The sequence below is a fragment of the Topomyia yanbarensis genome, chromosome 2 (assembly GCF_030247195.1).
Source record: "Topomyia yanbarensis strain Yona2022 chromosome 2, ASM3024719v1, whole genome shotgun sequence".
NCBI classification, from domain to species: domain Eukaryota; kingdom Metazoa; phylum Arthropoda; class Insecta; order Diptera; family Culicidae; genus Topomyia; species Topomyia yanbarensis.
This window is the reverse complement of record NC_080671.1, coordinates 12,416,895-12,437,616: the sequence shown is the minus strand read 5'-3', so window position 1 is coordinate 12,437,616 and position 20,722 is coordinate 12,416,895. Positions and strand designations below refer to the sequence as shown.

General features: G+C 39.1%; 1 protein-coding gene across 1 annotated transcript; it reads right to left on the bottom strand.

Moving 5' to 3' along the window:
• Positions 1-261: 261 nt before the first annotated feature.
• LOC131679321 (uncharacterized protein K02A2.6-like) lies at positions 262-2,210 on the bottom strand. Its single transcript, XM_058960029.1, has 5 exons — positions 2,033-2,210; positions 1,040-1,954; positions 824-980; positions 529-750; positions 262-487 (listed from the first exon to the last, which is right to left on the bottom strand). The coding sequence occupies exons 1-5, from the start codon at positions 2,208-2,210 to the stop codon at positions 262-264; spliced, it is 1,698 nt and encodes a 565-aa protein (XP_058816012.1).
• Between the last annotated feature and the right edge of the window lie 18,512 nt (positions 2,211-20,722).

The window sequence follows — 20,722 nt, the reverse complement described above, 5'->3', positions numbered from 1 at the left end:
GTTGAGTAGAATTTAAAATTTGAGAAGCGTACTGAATTGGACGCTCAGTACCATCTGGGTAGATGTGACTTAATACCGCTCCAACACCGTACGACGAAGCATCGGTAGCTAACACTAACGGTAGATTTACATCGTAATGTACAAGCAGTCGATCAGACTGCATCTCCGCTTTAACTTATTCAAATGCTTTCTCACAGTCATCTGTTCAAACGAACGGTATCTTGTCCTTCAAAAGGTTATTTATAGGGTAAAGTTTTGTACTCAGAATCTACCGTAGTAATTCACTAGACCGAGGAACGCTCGGGCCTGTTCACGATTCTCAGGACGTGGCATTTTCTGAATAGCTTCTACCTTCTGCAGCATCTTATGTATGCCTTGACTATCAATAGCGTAGCCACAATATTGAATGCTATCAGCAAAGAACTCGCATTTGGTCAGATTGACGCGCATGTTGTGCTCTTGGAATCTTTTCAAAACCTCACGTAATCTGCGAAGATGCGTTTCATCATCCGGTCCGGTAATTTTTACGTCTTCCAAAACACAGATACTCCGGGAATTCCTTGCAGAATTTGGGATATTTCTCTCTGAAAGATTGCAGGTGCAGAGGCAACTCCGTACATCAACCTTGTCGGTTGATATAGTCCGAGATGCGTATTCAGGGTTAGCAACGCTTGATTCTCCGGACGAACTTGCATCTGTAGATATGCTTGAGCAAGATCAAGTTTGGTGAACTTCTTCCCTCTCGCCATGCTTGAAAACATCTCATTTATAGTAGGCAAAGGATGTTCGTCAACTAGTAAACTCTTATTCACCGTAAGCTTACAAAACCCCACACAGTCGAACCTTGTTTGCAGACTTCATCACCGGTACGACAGGAGTGGCCCACTCACTAGGGTTTACTTTCACCAGTATACCATTTTCCTCCATGCTGAGGATTTCCCGTTCCACAGTATCGCGAATTGAGAACGGTAAGGTACGAGCTTTAAGACAAATTGGCTTTGAATCAGGTTTAATGACGCTTGAATTCCAATAATTTTACCGATAGACTCTTCAAAAACTGCAGGGAACTCCTCCATTAATCCCCTTACAGCTTGTGGTAGCGGGTTGCACAAGGAAATCCTATCTACGGAATCGAAACACATAATGTCATTCCAATCCAACTGCAGCGCACGCATCCATTCACGACCCAACAACGGATGTCGCTTGGTATCGACCACGAACAAACATAACTGATTGCTCTGACCGTTATACGCAACCTCCGCATCAACAATACCGTAAACTCTAATTTTATTCCCACAATAACTTCGTAACTCAATATCAGTTGGACGTAATGGTAAATTTGTCAAAAACTTGAGTCTGCCAGCATTGCTTATTAACGAAACTGGGGATCCACTATCAACCTCAAATTTGATTGGTGAGCCTCCTACCCTAACCTTGAGATTAATTTTTGATAAGTCTTTCGAATTGTGTTCTAATTTGCATATATCAATCAGATGAATTTCATCTTCGTCCGAGCAATCTGACTGTGAGGCACCACCACCCTCCACTAGGTTCGTCGAATGTTTCTTTGGCTTGTACTTGTTCGCATTACTTTGGCTATAATTCGGTTTAGAACTGAGACACACCCGCTTTAGGTGTCCTTTCTTTTTACATAAACTGCAAATTTTGTCTCTGTGCTCGCACTTGTTGGCCAAATGTCTCTCACTTCCACAACGGAAACACAAATCGTTCTTAGTAGCAAAATCGGTTGTAGACTCCTGTCTTATCGGAAACTTCCCCTTATCCACCAGGTTCACATCCTGCATTCGTCGATTAAGCACGTCGGCCCCATCACCGGAGGCCTCCATGGATAACGCACTTTGCTTCGCCTTATCATAAGTTAAATCTCTCTCTTCGATCAAGCGTGCCCTAATCCGCTGGCTTCTCAGGCCAAACACCAGCTGATTCCGCAAACCTTTCGACAAGTAATCGCCAAAGTTGCAATATTTCGCCACCCGCTACAGTGCTGTGATATATTCTGTAATCGATTCACCTTCCCGTTCCGTGCGTTGACTAAATTTAAAAAGCTCAACCATCTCTAACGGTTGTGGGCCGTAGTGCTCTCCCAAGACTGTAACGATCTCAGCATAGGTTTTCGTTTCCGGTTCAGCTGGTGACACATGATCACACAGTAGATTGTACGAATCGGCACCCATGTAATGATGCAGCATATTTCTTCTGAAAATCTGACAAGCACCTTCAAATCGCTTCACCCATATTGACCATTTTGATTTGTTTTTGTCAAATGGCTCAAACGCAAACATAGGCGAAACCGCTGCAACCTGCACTTCGGTTGGATTTGACATTATTTATCCTTTTAAGCAAGATCGAGCACGAGAAAATGAAATTAAATGTCGAAATAACAGCGCAAACGAAGACATGTATACCATGTTTACACTACAGAGTTAAAACACGTTATAATAATTGGCAACAAGAAAAACGTCATCAAGATAGCGTTAAAACACGTTTTAACTCGTAGTGTGAACGTAGTATTACGCACACTTTCGCAGAAAATCGTGTATGCACGATAGCTTCACATGCAGCCTACCAGCAAAATGGTGCCCGCAGTACGATGAGAAGCAATTTGAAAATGTGCATCCTCACAATAATTCCTCTTTTTCGATGGTCCCCCTTGTGGAGTCCCGATTTTCCGGATCTTTCCATTCTTCTCGCGCAGGTATACGAGTCCGCTCGTCGCCAACTGTTGTAAATGCAGACACGGACGAAAAGACAACTGTCGCTTAGTGGTTTACAACCAGAGATGCCAGGTACTTTTTTCAAATGTCTGCAATAATAATTTAAAAAGTCTGGGAAGAACAAAAAATGTCAGGAAAGCTAGTGTAACCAAAAGCCTTTATACTCAAAAATCTGCAAATATCTGCAACCAAACTAAAAAATCTGCAAATATCTGCAACCAAACTAAAAAATCTGCAAATATCTGCGTCATCGAAAAAATCTGCAGCTTAAATTAAAAGTCTGCGAATTTGCAGACTTGTCTGCAAATATGGCATCTCTGTTTACAACAACGAATGAATCTTTATTTTTCTTGTTAGCGTACTAGACACATTGTTTAGAAATGGCCAGTTGGTAGACTGGTTATGTCAAGGTAGTATAATAAAGGTATGGATTTAAAGGCGAAACAACATTATAACAGTTGCTTGAGCTCGATTCCTGCCAACAGAAGACAAAAGATTAGCCCGAAAGATTTTAAGTCTGTTTCTATTAGCCCTGCCTCTTCTAGTTTTCCGATCTGTATATTTCACATCCTTGTTCTCACTTGAGTCAGGCACGTAGCCAGAGGGGGGGCTAGGGGGCTAAAGCCCCCCCCGAAAATTTTCAAAAATAAATTTAAGAAACAATATGTTTTTCGGTGACTCTTAAAAAAATTGTATCTTGTTTGGTTTCAACAAATTAATGCGAGAATTGTGAGGAAGATTGCTATTTCGAACCACCGAAGACAGCGGTCAGGATATCTACTCAGTATGCTGAGTGTGATAAAACAGTTCCCTTCATATTGTGTGACTCGTCGGAAGACAAACGAAACTGTTACTTTAATTCTTGCTGTGGGGATCTGTCGAATGATTGAGTCGCAGAAGCAAGAAGTAGTGCTCCAGCCAAATACGGAGGCTATTGACTTCAGGTCTTTTCGCATAAGATCGATCTTATGCGAAAAGACCTGAAGTCAATAGCCTCCGTATTTGGCTGGAGCAACATTAATGATGTGAAATATTTGCTGAAGGTGATTATGGAGGTTATGCTTACGAACATCGCCTTTAACGAGTTTAACCATGTCAGGCGTTCAGTGCTGATGCCATTTAACAAATTAGCCCAGGCGAAACCAGTCATTTTGCATAACAACTTGTAACATGTGGTTGATCCTCATATATATGGACGATGAGAAAATCAATGCTCGGCTACAAGATCTGATACCACTTACTTGCACCGTGGCTATTAAAAGACTCCTGTCACATTTGGAAAAAATGGTATTCATTATAAAGGACACATCTAGGAAGTATATTAAATGGTGTTTTTGTGGTGAAAATCTAGGTGAACAGACATATTTCCTCCAACCTGACCCTGCACGTAAAAACTGAATGCGATAGTATTATTTTACACATTATATCTTTGCATATACATAGTCTCCAAAACCATTTCCTGAAAAACAAACATTTGTCAAATTTTGGCTGCTGTTCGGATAATATTGACGGCAAAAACTGCGTCTAGTATCTCAAAATCAACGGTCGGCACCATCATTGAGGAAGTCGACACTCGTGACCCGTCAGAAATTCGCGAACATGGACATGGCAGTAACCACTATGATGATAAGGAAGTGTACGAGATAGAAATGAACACCACCGCGACACTGTTGGTTAGGAAAAATATTTCTCAGCCTAGTAAATAGTTCTCCACATGCAATCGCTAGTTGTTCGCACGAGATCTGTAGGACAACCATTTACGTTTTATCACTTTCATTGTTCACATCATGGAAATATATTGAAGACACAAGGCTTCATTTAGCTAATGCATTGAACCGAATAAAATAAACGAAATATATAATAAAATTGCAGAAGTTTTATAGAAAAGTGAGCTCAAAAACTGTCCCAAAATGAGAACTTTATCGCTAGTGGTTGTGTCTAACAAAACTCAGATATTATGTTATATATTAGCCAGAATAAAGTTAGTTAAAGCATAAGCAGATTGAGTTTCTGTAATAGGTTAGTGCACTGTACGCTTAGTAGAAACATCAGGCATCTCACTCAAGCGTGCTAGACAAAAACATTTCCGTTAGTTGATGACAATATAGTCGAGAAGACAGTTTTTGTTTTCGCGTCATTTTAATGCAATAGTATTTCTGTTGACACTCAATTTCATTTTATGCGGAGAATGCGGTCCGTATTTAAACATTATTAGTCCGCAAAGTAGTGATATTTTAAACAATCGAACAATAAGCAAGAAAAAGGCCAAAAAATAAACAAGCCAAAAAGTGGTAAAACAGCGGTTTTTCTGAGGTGTTCATCAACCCAAGAATTGTATACCGTCGTATATTACTAATGTTGTTCACATACAGAAACGTACATAGTAGCGGTAGGACTATCTGTTGTGATTTTATCCTTACTTTTCAACGGATGTCAATAGATGCTAAACCACATATTAGTCAATCAATCATAATAAACTTAATGTTGTAAGCAGCAGCATTTCTGTCTCTTTCGATGGTTTCCAATTAATGTCCATGTAAGTCTAAAAACGACGTGACGATACAGTGAACAAACATCAGTAGCCTATCACGGAGAGCGACTAAAATGTTGTAACTAGTTGAGTCTACAGTCAATAAATTGGGATTAATGTTTCGATTTCATGTTTTCGTTTTATTTGTGTTCGTTATGGAATAAAATGAGAGAGATGAGCAGAGATCACGAAGAAAAAGAGAGAAAAAATAATAAATAAATTGAAATCGACCCAAGAGCAGCTGTTCTATATTTTCTGGGCACTCAACTACAGAACAACAGAAATCATCAAAGAAAGTTGGCCTTACACCTACGTTACTCTTCGACAGAGGTGAAGTAAGTGCGATGTATACCCGTCCATATGTCGGAATAAAGAGATGCTGAAATTATTGAGCTTGTTCATATTTATAATATTTCTTTTTTTTTCAATCTAAAATTTTATTTGAAACGGCTCAATGCGTTAGCACAACTGATCCGTGGGTCTTTTAATTTTTTTTTACAATAAGTAAAAATAAAAAAATTCTAAGAATGTCGGTCTGCCAGATCTTGTTGACGCAGTTTGCTGCTGCGTGTTGAGATCTTTTTCCTTGGCGGTGAGGCCGCTTGGTGGTCATTCAGTCTGCCTTCTCTCGCGTTATCGTTCCCGTCCATGTCGTCATCGGTACTGCTTTCTTCCTGTTCACGATCAGAGGTTCTTATTTGTTTCTTGTTCTTATGGGTCGCTGTTGTATATCCGTCTTCATCGGTATTTGCTTCTTTATTGGCGATGCTAGTTGTTGGTTTGGGAGCGGTTGTCGTGGTCGTTGTACCTGCATTATTGGGTAATTGGATCGTTGTTTTAGGTTTATCTGAAGGTATCGGTGGCTGCTTGTTAGAGTTGGCTGTAGTAGATGAGTTTTGACTAGTTGCTTCGGCGCATGTTTTTCCGTAGTAGGCTGTATAGTTACAGAATTGGCATGTTGGGGTCTGCCCGGGATATGTAATTAGCGTTGTTTGCTTATAGGTCACGCTATCCTTCGGTGATTTGCATTCGATAGTCATGTAAGAAGGTATTGGTTTAGTCACTCGCATTCTCACAATACAAACGCCATTGGGAATGCCGGAGAAAAAATTTCTCCAGGTGTCATTCGTAATAGATTCTACTTCTCCATATTGCGACATGATTTGCTTGATGAAATCCTCCTTCGTGCGCGGGGCCAAATCATGGATACGCACGTCCACCATGTCGTTTTCCATATGCACGGGGATCTTGATTCTGGTGTTATTAAATTCGACCTCGTGTTGCATGTTGTTCTTTGCAATAAAGTTTTCGGCCTGTGCTAAGCTTCTAAACGTGATCAAAACACAGTTTTTACGTGATGTAGCTGAATATAGGTAACTTCAGCGAGATTAAGCTCCATTTTCACTTTAACTAATTGTTCCACTTCCTTAACTGTTCGTGTTATCCCGTAGCACAGGCACTTTTGCTTCATTTGGCAAACTCATTTTACTCCGCAGCCGGGGGCAACGATACAATTTGCATGTGCACTGATATAGAACAATAGCTAGCTTGATTCACTGGTGCCTGTAGCCTGCTATAGCGTAGCAATTTTTTTTGCTTCTGCTTTTTGCGACATCAGAAGGTAGACCTTCTAGTTCTTTTGGTAATACATTTAACAAATTTCACGTACCGTCAAGTCCCCAGTTACCGTGCGTTTAGGTGGATTTGACGTGACTTCAAATCCTGTTTTTTTATCAAAATGAAAACCGCCCTCATAGTCACCGTAAAAATACCTATCTAAATACGTCACAATTTAGAAATAATATAAAACTATTACCAACAAAACGAGAATAAGTAGTTGAGGACATTTGTTTGGCACCAGTGCACGTTATATGATCAACTTACGGTGTATTTAAAATTTTGATTCAACTTTAGTTGGAATGTTTCAATAAAACGATGAAACGAAAGGATTTGGGATCTGGATCTCTCCGATGGATTTAGGGAGCTAGTTCTTTAAATTTCGTGATTTTGAAACTGCACGGTGGACGACACATGCACGGCGACTGGCGATTTGAAGGAAAATTAGAAGATATTAGTAATCAGTGTTTTCATTCGATTTGTAGACAATTTTCTTTAATCAATTAAATTGTGGGCAGTTTCCTTCAGTTGATTTAATCATTTAAATTTATATTTTGATCCTATTGATTACCAAAAATCCTTCCTAACTGGGGTTCTAATCTACCCGACCAAGGCTAGTCTTGAAAATAGTTTCATTTAAATAGAATATATCAAAAAATTGTGTTAGCATGATGCCTTGGAACTGGTAATACTCGCAGAACACCAGACAAAGAAAATAGAAGTTGAACCGTCTCTGCGCATCTACAAATCGCTTGCTAAATCAGAAGATTTTGTACGAATTTCGACATTCTCTTCGTTCGAACATTTTATGGATATTTTTCTACTCATTTCGGTTTAGCATCTTCTACGCCTTTTAAAGGTGTAGCTTGGAACACCTAGTGTTTTCCAGCACCGTCAAGCATTGTCATATTCGGTTAGCGCATAGATACTGTGAACTCTAGAATATACTTTGTTGTAACGAGAGTAAGTACTATAACCTTTCTTGTGACAATGAACATATTTTTAGGATTGTCTTTGATTTGGAATTGATTTCATTATGAACTTTTCAAAATTTAATTTAGTTTCTAGTGACTATATCAAATTGTCAGAATTAAAAGCTTTATGCAAATTTTTTTAAGCCCCTCCCGAAACAAAATCCTGGCTACGGGCCTGACTTGAGTACTATGGCTCCAAATTTTCAAAACTTCCCCTTCTCAGTAATCTCTAGCTAATTGAATGTCGTTAAAAAGTAAAAAAGAAAATGTGAATACATATTAGTCGAAATAAAAAAGGAAAAAAGTAAACGTAAAAGTTAATGTTAAAATAGAAGTTAAAAAAAGTTCTAGTGCGTGCAACAAATGAAGAAGAAATTGAAAATCACGAAACACATATGAGTTAAAATCAAGTCAAAATGGTATCCAGCGGGCCTTTATTAATTTTCGGCATTGGACTACGTCCGAAGAATTCATTCATAGGAAGCACACTACTGACAACAAACCACGAATCGAACCGATTCGGGGAACCGAGAGTCTCTGCGAAAGAACCCGAACTTCGACGCGCTGGAAAATCCGCCGCCATTTTGGGTAACAGTGTCATTGGAATCCCGTCGCCATTGTTGAGGCCTTAGGTCCGTACGAGATCGGCACGTTTGTCACCGCGAAACTTCCGGTCCGTTTCCTGCCACCAGCGCACCCAGATCCACCGGAATTCGAGGGTGCTGTTCACGGCGGCTGTCTTTGCCGGTCACCACTGTAAAACTTGCACCAGCACAAAAACTCGCAAGTAGCAAACGATTACGTTAAATTAAAATTGGGAAGGGATGATAATAAATTGTATGTGCACATTGAATTTCTGTATTAGCTGTATTTTCTCACTTATAACGGCTTACGGATTCGAAAGAAGTTGTCAGTCCTCGTCCTTGGATGTTTCCGCTGAAACAGCATTCGCGGTTTCCACTTTTGTGCTTATTAAAATATTGCTTTACCTTTCAGTTGTCCACCTTGGTTGCAGCAGCGATTGATGGTCCGGTTTCCAGCAGTTCCCGAAGTGAGTGACTTCCCTGGTGAGTACAAATAAAGCCCTGGATGTAGATCAGTGTAGTGAGCATAATTCTCTCCTACCAGCCACTGAGCTCGTCTAGAGGTTACAGCGATTAAAGGTCAGAGGAAACAAGTACCCGGCGCAAACAACCGGGGACGGTCTCCCACTCCGTGGTGGGCAGAGAGTGTTTAGAATTGTACGCGAAAACCATTTCCAACGTTAGAAAGGCAAATGAAAAACTAAATGAAAGCTGAAAACGCGGTTATTGGCACCGGTTCGTAGACGGGCTAACGCGAGAAATGTTTCGTCTGGTGGCTAGACCCTACGTTGTGTATTCGATTTAACCTTTGATCGGAATACACATAACCAAGAATCCTTTTTCGGCTACAGCAGCAATCCATGTACGTGATAATACGGTATACGTACTTTATCTGACAGCAGAGAAGCTCCCGCTAAACTTCGTTATAGTTATAAGGAGGCTCTCCGTTCGATGGAGCATGGAGAGCACTCCTTGTATTTCCTGAGGAAAACATAAGAGTTCCTAAATGCCTTATCTGAAAAATGTTTCAGTATTTCTTGTCAGAGGACGCTCGAAAATTGGCAAATTTCGTGGCACAATGGATGTTCAGGAATTCCAAAGGTATCAACAAACCTTGGCTCATGGCGATGGATTGTCATTTCGGCTCATGTCCGATCATTACACGTTGAATGCGTATCACCGGCGGTAACCTGGAGAGTGGTGCTGATAGTTATCGCGACATTAAACATGTTGTCTGGTCGTGCGCCTAGTGTTCTAGCGCCAGATCCCCATTAAACGAATCCTTTCGGTCTCGCCCCTGTCTGAGATGTTCTGGTTCTCCTCGAGCTCCCCAATATGTCTCTTATATACATATCGTTAAACACGATGAATATCCAAAGTTAGTTATTTCTTCTCTGTTGATTGATATGCTAACAGCTACCTGGAAATCTGGTCCCAAAAGAGTCCCAGTAGTTCCAAGGAGGGCAGTCGGCGATCCGGTTCATGATTTGCTGACAGTATTCTTCGGTTTACCAAAAAGATGCAAGTTTAATTTCTCCTTTTCCCCGTCATTTTTGTCCGCCCTCTCTTCACTTTTCCTGATACGGTCTCTGCTACTTTGATGTATGTCTTTGGCCTTCCTTATAATGATTACTTCTCGTCGTGAAGTCCTAACCGAGCGATAAAACATACACATGTTCCATGCATTGGCTCACCAGTCACAGAGCGTCAATAGAGAATTGAAGAACTTGAACGGGCATCGATGATTGGGAAACAGAAAAGTTTTCGGGAATGAAGTTACTCGAAAACCGAACATTATAGTGATTGCTGATTGGGATCGAGATTAAACATCTAAGCGCTGGTACTCCGAGCTTCCGATGTAGTCAAAAACCGTCAAGACATTGAAGTTTAGAAAATCAAAACATCGAAGTACGCGTAAGAAGGATTCCGCTCCAAACCTGTAAGTTACATAAGGGTAAATAGAATACCGTGCCACCGAAATGAGGCCAGCAAGTAAGTAATGCATATTACCACTAGTTTCGTATTGTTCAGGCGTTTTCGGTAAGCTCCAGGATGATCTGCTCGAATTTCCTAGTGTCTATTTTGATCTGTTCTATTTACCTTTTTTCGTATGTCAGAAGAATTGGAACATAAGATCTGCCTCGCATATTTACAGAATAGTTCGATGCAGTTTTTATTTTCTATATTGTTCTTCTAAAGTTTATGAGCGAGTAAATGCGCTATAACCTAGGCTTATTAGCCAGGGCAAGGTGTAAATACCTCTGTCCCACCCCAAAGGACCAAAGGAGTGACATTAACCTTCTTAGCCAAGTCACTCCCAACGTTTTACCCTAATTTTAATATTTGCCACATATTTTAAAATGCTTCAAATATTAATGTTGACAAGAAAAACACTAAAGATTAACTGCAGTGTTTTCCAGGATGCTTTTCAATACTGGCTGTGTAAGGGTTAGAATAGAATAGAATAGAATGTCTTTGGCCTTCCTTATAAAAAACCTAACAATGTTTCGGCTTGTTTCAATTGTTAATCAAATAATAGTTCTTGTTAAAAAAAATTCAAATTGTATGTCAAGTTTTTAAAAATACTTTTAACTGTATCCTTTAGTTGGAATAAAATTGCATTCATATTTTTGTATAGCGATCTAAATTCCTTGTTTTACAATGTAAATGTGTCAAAATGTATTCCTTTTAGTATTAATATAAAAATAATTTCAAATTTCAAATAAATCTTAAGTACGAAATATTCTAAGTAGAGCTAGAGTCGAGAACGGCATAGATATTTGCTTCGCTGTAAGCGAATTTACGCTGAAGTCTGTTGTCAAAAGTACTTAACACATACACACACGATTTCTTTCAATTTATTAAACATTGTTTTAACCTATAAGTTCAACAATCACAGCCATGTTTTATATTCGTGATGCAATGGATAAATCGTCTGATTCCTAACAATACAAAACAAACGCTTACTAACACTTTTTTGGATCATACTTTGATGAGTTTTCCTAGCAGAGTTAAAAATAATCGAAGCTCTTTTTTGACTGCTGAAAATGAACCTGATGCGACTCGCGGTGAATGAAAAAATATTCATTCAAATATCCGTGTTATTCATTCAGTTGAATATCGTACAATAATATTCATTTCACTAATTATCTAGGCAAATGTTTTCAAATGCCAGTAAAGCATATAAAACAACAGTCATCATCGCTTACATTGTGCCAGGGCCTACTTTGATGTTTTTGATTCGTTGCTGCACGTTCGCTTCGTGACGATCGAAAATCTGCATGGATGAATGGGCGGTTTGTTCGTTTGACGTTTTCAGCTGCCCCACTGAATATTGAAAATGAATACGGCTGAATATGATTAATATTCATTCATTAAATTTGAATATTTGTAACTCTGCTTCCTAGTCCAGTTTTGCCTGCAAATTTGTGTCAAATTGCCGCTGTCGCGGCGACGGATCTTTGTGTTTATTTCTTTAGTTACCAATGTCAATGTAAAAATATCAACACAATCTGTAAAGTAGAACTTAAAACATAATAACATAACATTAATTTAAGTTAAACTTCTTTCGATTCGAGTCCATTTACTGTGTCTGCCAATAAGTATTAAAATAATCAAAAACTATCACTGAACTGCACATGTTCTATTCGGTCGAGCTAGTTGAAACCTTTGCACCACAACTAGCGCCCGTTCGCTGAAATCTACCAAATTGTAACTGTCTTCCTTCTTCTCGATATCCAGATGCACATCCTGCGGAGGGCTCAGTGAGCCTCCCGTCCGCTGGTTTGTGATTTTGTAGAAATATTCATATTCTTGCTTAATCACCTCCACAACCCACGCATCGTCTGTCTTCTCCACGTAGCAAAACCCATCTTCTCTATCGGTGAGGAATAGTCCACTGTCCGAATTCCGGATGGCGAAAGTTTTTCCATTGTCCACCGTTAGAAACTCGTGCCTCGCCGCCTTAGTTGCCGTACTGTTCCACCAGATTCGCTTACATTTCACATCCCCGACGTGTTCGAAGCGTGCATTCGGCACCATGTACTGATCCGCCAAAATACTCGCATAGTTCCAAACGATAGCGTACACTCCCTCCGGTAGCTTCAGCTTCAAACGTTTCAACTCTCCGGCATACTTGGCTCGTGGGAAATTTGTGTAGCGCCCTATTTTTCGAACGCGATAAGCCAACACCGTAGCCCCAGTTCGCAGTCTTGCCGAATCCATCTGCATGCGTCGATACAGAACCAAGCAGGCCTTGATCTGCTGATCGATGGATGGTAAATGCGCGATAAAGTCACAAACATCACCAAGCCGACTGTGGTTTGTGTACGCTTCGTCGAATAGATATTTCAGTACATCGTAGGAAATCTGCTCGAACAGTGCGGCAAGCGTTATCAGCTCATCGTTCGCGGGGTGACTAATAAGTTGGGCCATCTCCTTGATAACGAATTCAAGTGAAAATTTAAGTTTCGCCACTCGGGATGCGTCCTGCTCAGGAACGTCTGTTATCTCGTCCAGTAAGTTGTAGACCAGCAGCAGACAGATTGTTTTTTGTGCACACTGATTCAGCTGATTCAAGAAATTCAGCAGTTCTTCGACGCCCATTATAAGAACCTCGGATCGATCGGTTAGTTCGGAGTTGAAATATTTTCTCAGGAACGCCACAATTTCTGCTATATGACCTAGCTCTTCGGTCAATAGTTTGTTGATTACAGTTGTTAGGGTATCCTTTCTGTGATTGCACGGTAAACCGTTGAACGCCTTCACGGCCTGGTCAACGTTCAAAAGAACGTTTGTAATGATTGTTTCTGCCATCAGGTTGCGAGTGGTAGTTTTAGTCTGGTCGTTGTGACAGAAGGTTTACTACTGATATCAGCCAAGATAATGATGGGATCGAAAGGAAAGGCATTCAATCTTATCGCACATATTTTATCTATATTTCGTAGAAAAATCGCCGATAACAGTGAGTTGCTCGGGGGTAAGCCGTTGTTCAAAATCTTTTCGGTTCGATGCGGTATTCGGAATTACCATATACTACGTCAAAAAACTGGCTGAATTTGCCGTTACCATTAATATGCTTCTCCATAGTTCTATTCACTACCAAAGTCAGGCGGTGTCTGAGTTAGCTAATGTGTGTTTTAAAAAATTACATATTTAAAAAAACAGATCAAAGAATTGATCAAATCATTTTAAAATATTATTCTTGTGAATTCCGGGCCGTTGACCATTTTTTTAAAATTCTAGCTAAACGTTCAGAGAAACGTAATTTACCTTTAACCCCTTCATGCTCATTTTGTTTGTCAACAATAACGTTTACCAATAACTATAAGTTTTGGATAAGGTAAGATTTTCTTTTGGAATTAATTATTGAGACTATTAAATTTCATTTGAGCACAAGCATTTACAAGTATTATTCGTAGAAGTGATGTCTAGTTGGATCCCGCTAGTGATGCCAGTGGGAGTTTCTGCTAATGGTAAATATGAATTGTTGATATATTTACGATGACTCCAATTATTATTGTAAAACTGATAAATCCTATCAATTTAGACTGTCTTCGACTACCTTTTCCATTCAATTTGATCAGTGTAAACATTCTATGAGAATTGTGTTGAGCATCGGAAGGTAAATATTAAGCAGCTTGTAGCACTGTGAAAGAAGAACCTATCATAATCGAAACCGGTTTTTCATGTTCCTTGATCCCCCCAGTTTGAATAAGGAATTGTTTTGAAACCCTATATGTGCTAAAGAAAACGTCGGACATGAATTGGATAATGTATATTATATAAATATTAACTTGTCAGTCGAGATGTGTATCTGGTTGCGTAAAGACGTGTTGTCTCAGTCGGGAAACTGCATATCGCTCTTCGACAGTGTGCAAAAGTCGTTCTAGAAGTTTCACTCAGTTATGTGATTTGCTAGTGATATTGTTCATTGAACATATAATTCTTTATGAATAATGGTTGCATTAAATATCCGATAGCAAACTTTCGGAGAAAATTTGTGATGCCTGAAAAAAGCCACTCTTGTTTATGTGTGGAAGTGTGCCTCGTCATTAATCGATGATTAAAATGAGAAGAAACGAACATGGCGAGAACAAAACAATACGTGATGGTAGTTGTGAATCGGTAGTGTGGGGAGTTTTAAAAAATCTACACATGAAAATTGTGCAATTGTATAGGACTGTCGTAGAGTGCATAACTATATGGATTATACGACCTTGATTGAATGATGACTTCAAATGGATTCTGACAAAATGGGTGAGAGAGTTCTAATTATTCTTTATTCATTATTTATATATAATATAAGGCCACGGCCGGGCAGGTGTTGGGGTTTTCTGTTATAAAACGCACGCCTCCTATCTAGCTTTCGAAAACATCTCTCCGTGTCACGCACACCACTTCGCCTTCAATATTATTTGCCCGATTAGATTATTGTATATATTCTTATTGGAATTCAAGTTGTGTTCTGCTGATCACTTTGGAGTACACAGTGTGTGTTGCGTGAGAAAGAAGAGAAGAACTTTGAAATTTGATGGTGTTGGCTGGTTGCTTCATCTTCTTGAATAATGCTAACAAACATTTTCTATAACTCTATTAGCTTGAACATCAGCCAGCAAATCCCGCACGAATGTTGAATGTTGAGAGACAGGGCGATACATGCACAGTCATGGAGACTATACCAGGATACCGCTTGCATCAATACATACTGGTATAGTCTCTGTGATTGTGTGTGTTGCCTTGTCTTTCACGGCACATGATGGGGCATTATATGAAGCTGTTTAGTTTCAATTTGTTGACAGATCGGAGAACTTCTTTAGATGGGTTCGGAACAAAGTCTCTCTTAGCACGGTCCTGGCTTGCGTCCAGATGGTTAGTGATGGTGAGCAGAAGACCTATAAAACGTGGTATTGATGACGTAGACGATACCAAACGCTGAAGAAACTGTTACGCATACGTGCACAGAGGCAGTTTTCGTTTTTAAGCATGCTAGAATAATATATAATAGGTATATATAACAATATATATTAAGATTTTGGGCGCACACAATTTCGGTTTGGCACGACTCGCGTTGAAATCTTGTAGGCATACTTGCAGAGTAGTAATTTTGTGCTCTCCGATATCATCAACATCGAATGTTCCAGAAAGGTATTGCGGTGTAGATGTGTTGTATTTTCGTAACGGTGTTTAATCCAATATATCAATGAATTCACAGTAATTAATACATTTTTATTCATTGATTGTAGAGGTTATTTTGGTTTTGTTCCCTGTAGTTAATGTTATGTTTGTTAGTTCCATATTGATCGTCAAATTGCATGGTTTACATCGTGCACACCATGGTTGTTGTACCTGTATAATATGATTGTATACATTATATTAAGTTTATTCATTAATTCGTTATTTTTTTATGACGCCAAATTGAATGCAATAAATATACTATATAAGAATGAGAACTGGTAGGGGCTGAAACCATTAGGGTGTCATACGATTGGACAAGGCAATGAAGTATCGCATTGTCACAGTATCAGATTGTCGTATACAGTCGTGATTCGCTGGTTGGACACTCTTTAACTGGGCCGCTTTTTAGTTGGGCCTCTGCTAGTTGGACCATTGTCCAACTAAAAAGCATCTGAACGCCAAAATCTCATGCCAAATTTACTTTGACAATCTATCTACCAATCTGTCTTCTTTGGAGAGTTTTTGACATTTGTAAGTTGGTCCAACTAGCGAATCAAATTCGTTAGTTGGACAGAGGCTGTGGCCCAACCAGAGAATCATGACCGTAACATATTACCCAACTATGTTTCTACCATATCATGTCACAATCATAGTACAATATAATGTCAAATTATGTATTTAATAATATTATCGTGTCGTACTACTATATTACATTAGCATATAATAGTATCATATCTTTTATCATATATTACACTATAATACTATCATATCCTTGTATCATTGTATAAGACTATCATATTATAGTACTATTGTATCCATCATATTATAGTATTATTGTATTATCAAATAATATTAACATATTACCATAGCAAAAGATAAATTTACAGTGTCACATCATTTTTCCATAAAATCATATTTTCCTATTATATCACAATTCATTTATCGCATTTCGTACAATCTTTTTACTCGATATTTATTTCAGTATGTGCGTCTATTCATCAATTCTAGTATTTATATTGAACTTAATATATTATTCACATTTATTCATCATGCCCAGCAGTCTTCTTTAATTTTGTAAGCAAACTAGTCTTATCAACGTGATTTTCGTAATATTGCTTATATCAACTGCAGGCACATGGAATTTCATCGGTTACATTACATAATTAGTTAAAATAATTCCTTTCAGGTTGCAGACCATTATACACAATGGATATTCTATACAAGATTGTTCAATATACCATATTATATTACATATGCTAAATGGAATGCACTAAATACACTATATGTAAAAAACGATTGAAAACTGGGAGGGGATGGGAGCACCTGGGTATCATACGAATTTGGGACTGGACGAAGGAACGTGGATAGCCAGCCCGAGTCATTCGAAGGAAACTTCTTTCCTTCAAAAGGTCTTATATGAGTTTGACGCACCCTTCTCAAAACAAACCATCAGGTGGGTAAAGCAGGTATAGCGAAATCTTTTATCCTTTGACTGGATGTTATTGCTGGAAGTGATTCTTTTTCCCCACGGGATGCGCGTAAGTGTCTCTGCTTACGGGCTCGCAACACCTTTTGACTTCCATTCAGTAACAGTAATAATATGAAGGTTTCATGATAAACTATTTCGGAGCTACCGTAAGTCTACCCGCATTCACTGGAAAAACCTTGAGCTGATGGTGGCTTCATATCACATCACATCACACATCATTATATAAATATTAACTTGTCATGTTAAAGTATTACAACTTTTATTTTCCTTGTCCAAACGCACGAAATAATTAGAACAATCCGGATACTCAGAATCATAATAGAACGCATTTTAGCTTTCCAGTTTACTCGATCTAGGACCACCAGTCTCTAACCTTCTGCTGTGCTGCCGAGTATCGAAAGCAGAATTCTTCACTCAAACAAACCGAGCATTCAATAGTCTGCCTTCTTCATCATCCATGCCTCATGGCTATACAGAGCAACAGGGAGTATCAGTGATTTGTATAGAGCCAGTGTTGTAAGTGTCCGTAGGTTATAGGGACTATAGCTGACTATTTAAACAATATTCGTAGCTGCAACATGCCTTTTTCTTTCGCGGACAACATCGTTACCACATGTCACTAGTGTTCTAAGATATATAAATTCGTTTTACTGTACCCAATCGATTTCCACCTCGAAACAAACACGATTGCTACGTTTTCTACCACTTTGTACTTGTCAGAGTTTATAGTCGGAGCGATTCTCACAGCTTTCCCTTTAAAAGGCAACAATGCCTCTTTCACTGCTCTGCCTTCAACGCCGATGATGTCGTTCATGAAGCCTAGAAGCATGTTAGATCTCACGATGATGATTCCGTTGCACATCAGATCTTCGTATCGCTTGATTTTATCCCATCTAACGTTATGTGAAGCTGATTACAGTTTTGTCGGGAAACCATGTTCAGGTATTATCTGCCACAGTTCGTTTCGTTTTAGTGAATCGTACGCCGCCTTGAAATCCACAAACATATGCTGAGTCCACAAGTTGTATTCCCGGAATTTATACAGAATATATCGCATGGTGAAGATTTGGTCCGTCGTTGAAAATCCTTCTCGAAACCCGCTTTGAAATTCGCCGACAAAGAATTCAGCCAACCGGAGCAGTCTCCTAAACAGAACACGAGGATTGAGAATCATTATACCTAGGAAGTTATGATGCTCGAGTTCGTCCGCGTCCCTTCTCACCTATTTTTGCTAGGTGGTTCATCAACAGTGCCATCTTAGAAAATGAGCCACCTCGGTTATGCAACTATTTTCCGTTCTTATTTTATTGAAAATAAGTAGTAATCTTGATTCTATTATTTTCAAAATACTTTGTCGTATGTAGTTTTAGAGGTTCGATGATATGATAGCATTGTAAGGGAACACGTGTCCGCCAATTTAGCTGACATTTCTTTGGACTGAGCAAACTAATTTCTATGTTTGTTTAGTATTTATTTGATCAATTAGGGAACTAATCCACAGAGCATTCAATGTGCATAGGGAAAACGCATGGCCTTTTCTGAGTGGAATGATGACTTCAATCAAGTATAAGGTTTGAGAATTGCCAATTCCCGAGAAGAATCGAAAACCTGTTACCAATTTAATTCAGTCATATCAGCACGAAGAATAAATTTTTGATTGTTATGTTCATTGGTTTCTTTTCAGTTCATTAAACCATTTTTATCTCATTGTATTTTATTGATTATTTTCAGATAGTTTCGAATAATATATGCATTAATATTGCCATGTAAACCATACTTCATGAGCATAATAATATTAGCTTGATTTTTGTGTTAAAAGGCGAAAAAACTGGGATTTGCCTCTTTATTTCTAGCATCTTCTGCAATTTCTGGTTGTTTCAATTTATTAATATTATTTTTCCTGCTTCGTAAGAAGCGACAAAACAAGACTCTCTATACTTCATCTCCTGCATGTTTTATACTTTCTAGTTCTAGACCTATAAAGTACGATTCACACGATACATCAGACTTCCGTCACCGGTACGGAACGTCAAGATTAGTTACATGCAGTTAACTGGAAGCATTCACACACAGCATCAACGGCACGGAACGTTTTGACGTGCGGCACATGTGACCCGTTCACACAAAAGAAAAGTATTAAACTTATCCTGACGGAACGGTTACATTCCGATGACGTTGACGGAAGCTGATATATCGTCTGAATCGTCCTTAATCGAGCCGAGTGAACGACAGGCCTCTCGATCTAGTGTGCATTGTCTCGAGAACAAAGCAAAAATCGGATTATTCTTGTCATCACGAGTAAAGTTGACGAAAAAGTTCTACTCCGATCCAACGCCGTGGTTGTTGACTTTAAATTTTGTTCAATACGACCGAGTTTACATAAACTCGGTCGTATTGAACAAGTAGGTAAAAATGCAACTTAAGTTTACAGATATCGCGTTCCTTCAGTATCATCATCTTCGTAAAGCAGTATTAATATCATTCAACACGTTAGCGTAAGCCGAAAGATGCGTTTTGAAAAAAAAAAACTTAAAATGCGTGGTTGAAAGTCACAACGTTAAGCTTCCCGTGCATATTGAAAATGACTATATAGATGTAAGGCTTCGTGACCTATAACCTCGTACCCCTCCAGAACCAATTGGAAAATGCATGCCGCAATACGGAGAAGTAGAATTCGTTACACTTTCTTCCCGGGTACTCCTAACGGCGTTTTTGTAGTGAGGATGCGTGTCGAAACTCCTGTTCCCTCCTATTTGACTATGACACTTAGAACTCACGGAATTAGGGGCAACCGATTGCCATCTCATCTACGGGAAACCAACCCAAAATAGAGTTTTCAATACCAATACCTGAACCACAAACGGTGGCCAAATTTGTGGTGCAGCTGTAGGTATCCAGCACCCTACATTTTTGTGAAATCCAGACAGAAAACAAAATTACGTGTTTGTCCAACGAGCTGTCTGTCCCGTCTTATTGAGCCAGGGCAACGTGTAAATACCTCTGTCCCATCCCAAAGGACCAAAGGAGTGACATTAATCTTCTTAGCAAAGTCACTCCCAACGTTTTATCATAACCCCCTATAAACTGAAACGGTCGGTACGGTTGTCCTCGTTTCTTCCTCATTCAAGTTTCAAAACGATTCGTTGGTTTAATTGTTCAATAAATGAATAATTAAATTGCCGTATAATATTGAAACATCTTCAAACCCAACGCTACACAGTTGGCCTGGCCGTTTTAATATTTGCGACATATCGTAATATGCTTCAAATATTAATGTTGACAAGAAAAACACTAAAGCATACCTGCAGTGTTTTCCAGGATGCTTTTCAATACTGGCTGTATAAGGGTTATAATAGAATAGAATAGAATAGAATAGAATAGAATAGAACGAGCTGTCTGTCCCGTTGTTGTAGTGAATTATACCCCCTTGTTGTGGTGAAGCTTACCCTCGCACAGGTGCGTTTTACCCTGCCCATTGTTCAAAGTGTAATTTATAATGATTTTGAAACATTTCAGGTTTCTTAGAGTGGAATTTTCGCCATAACGTTGCAATTGTCACGTGTGATAATCGACAACGAATGCAGTACCAGGACATTACTTTTAATGGAGCTTTTCAC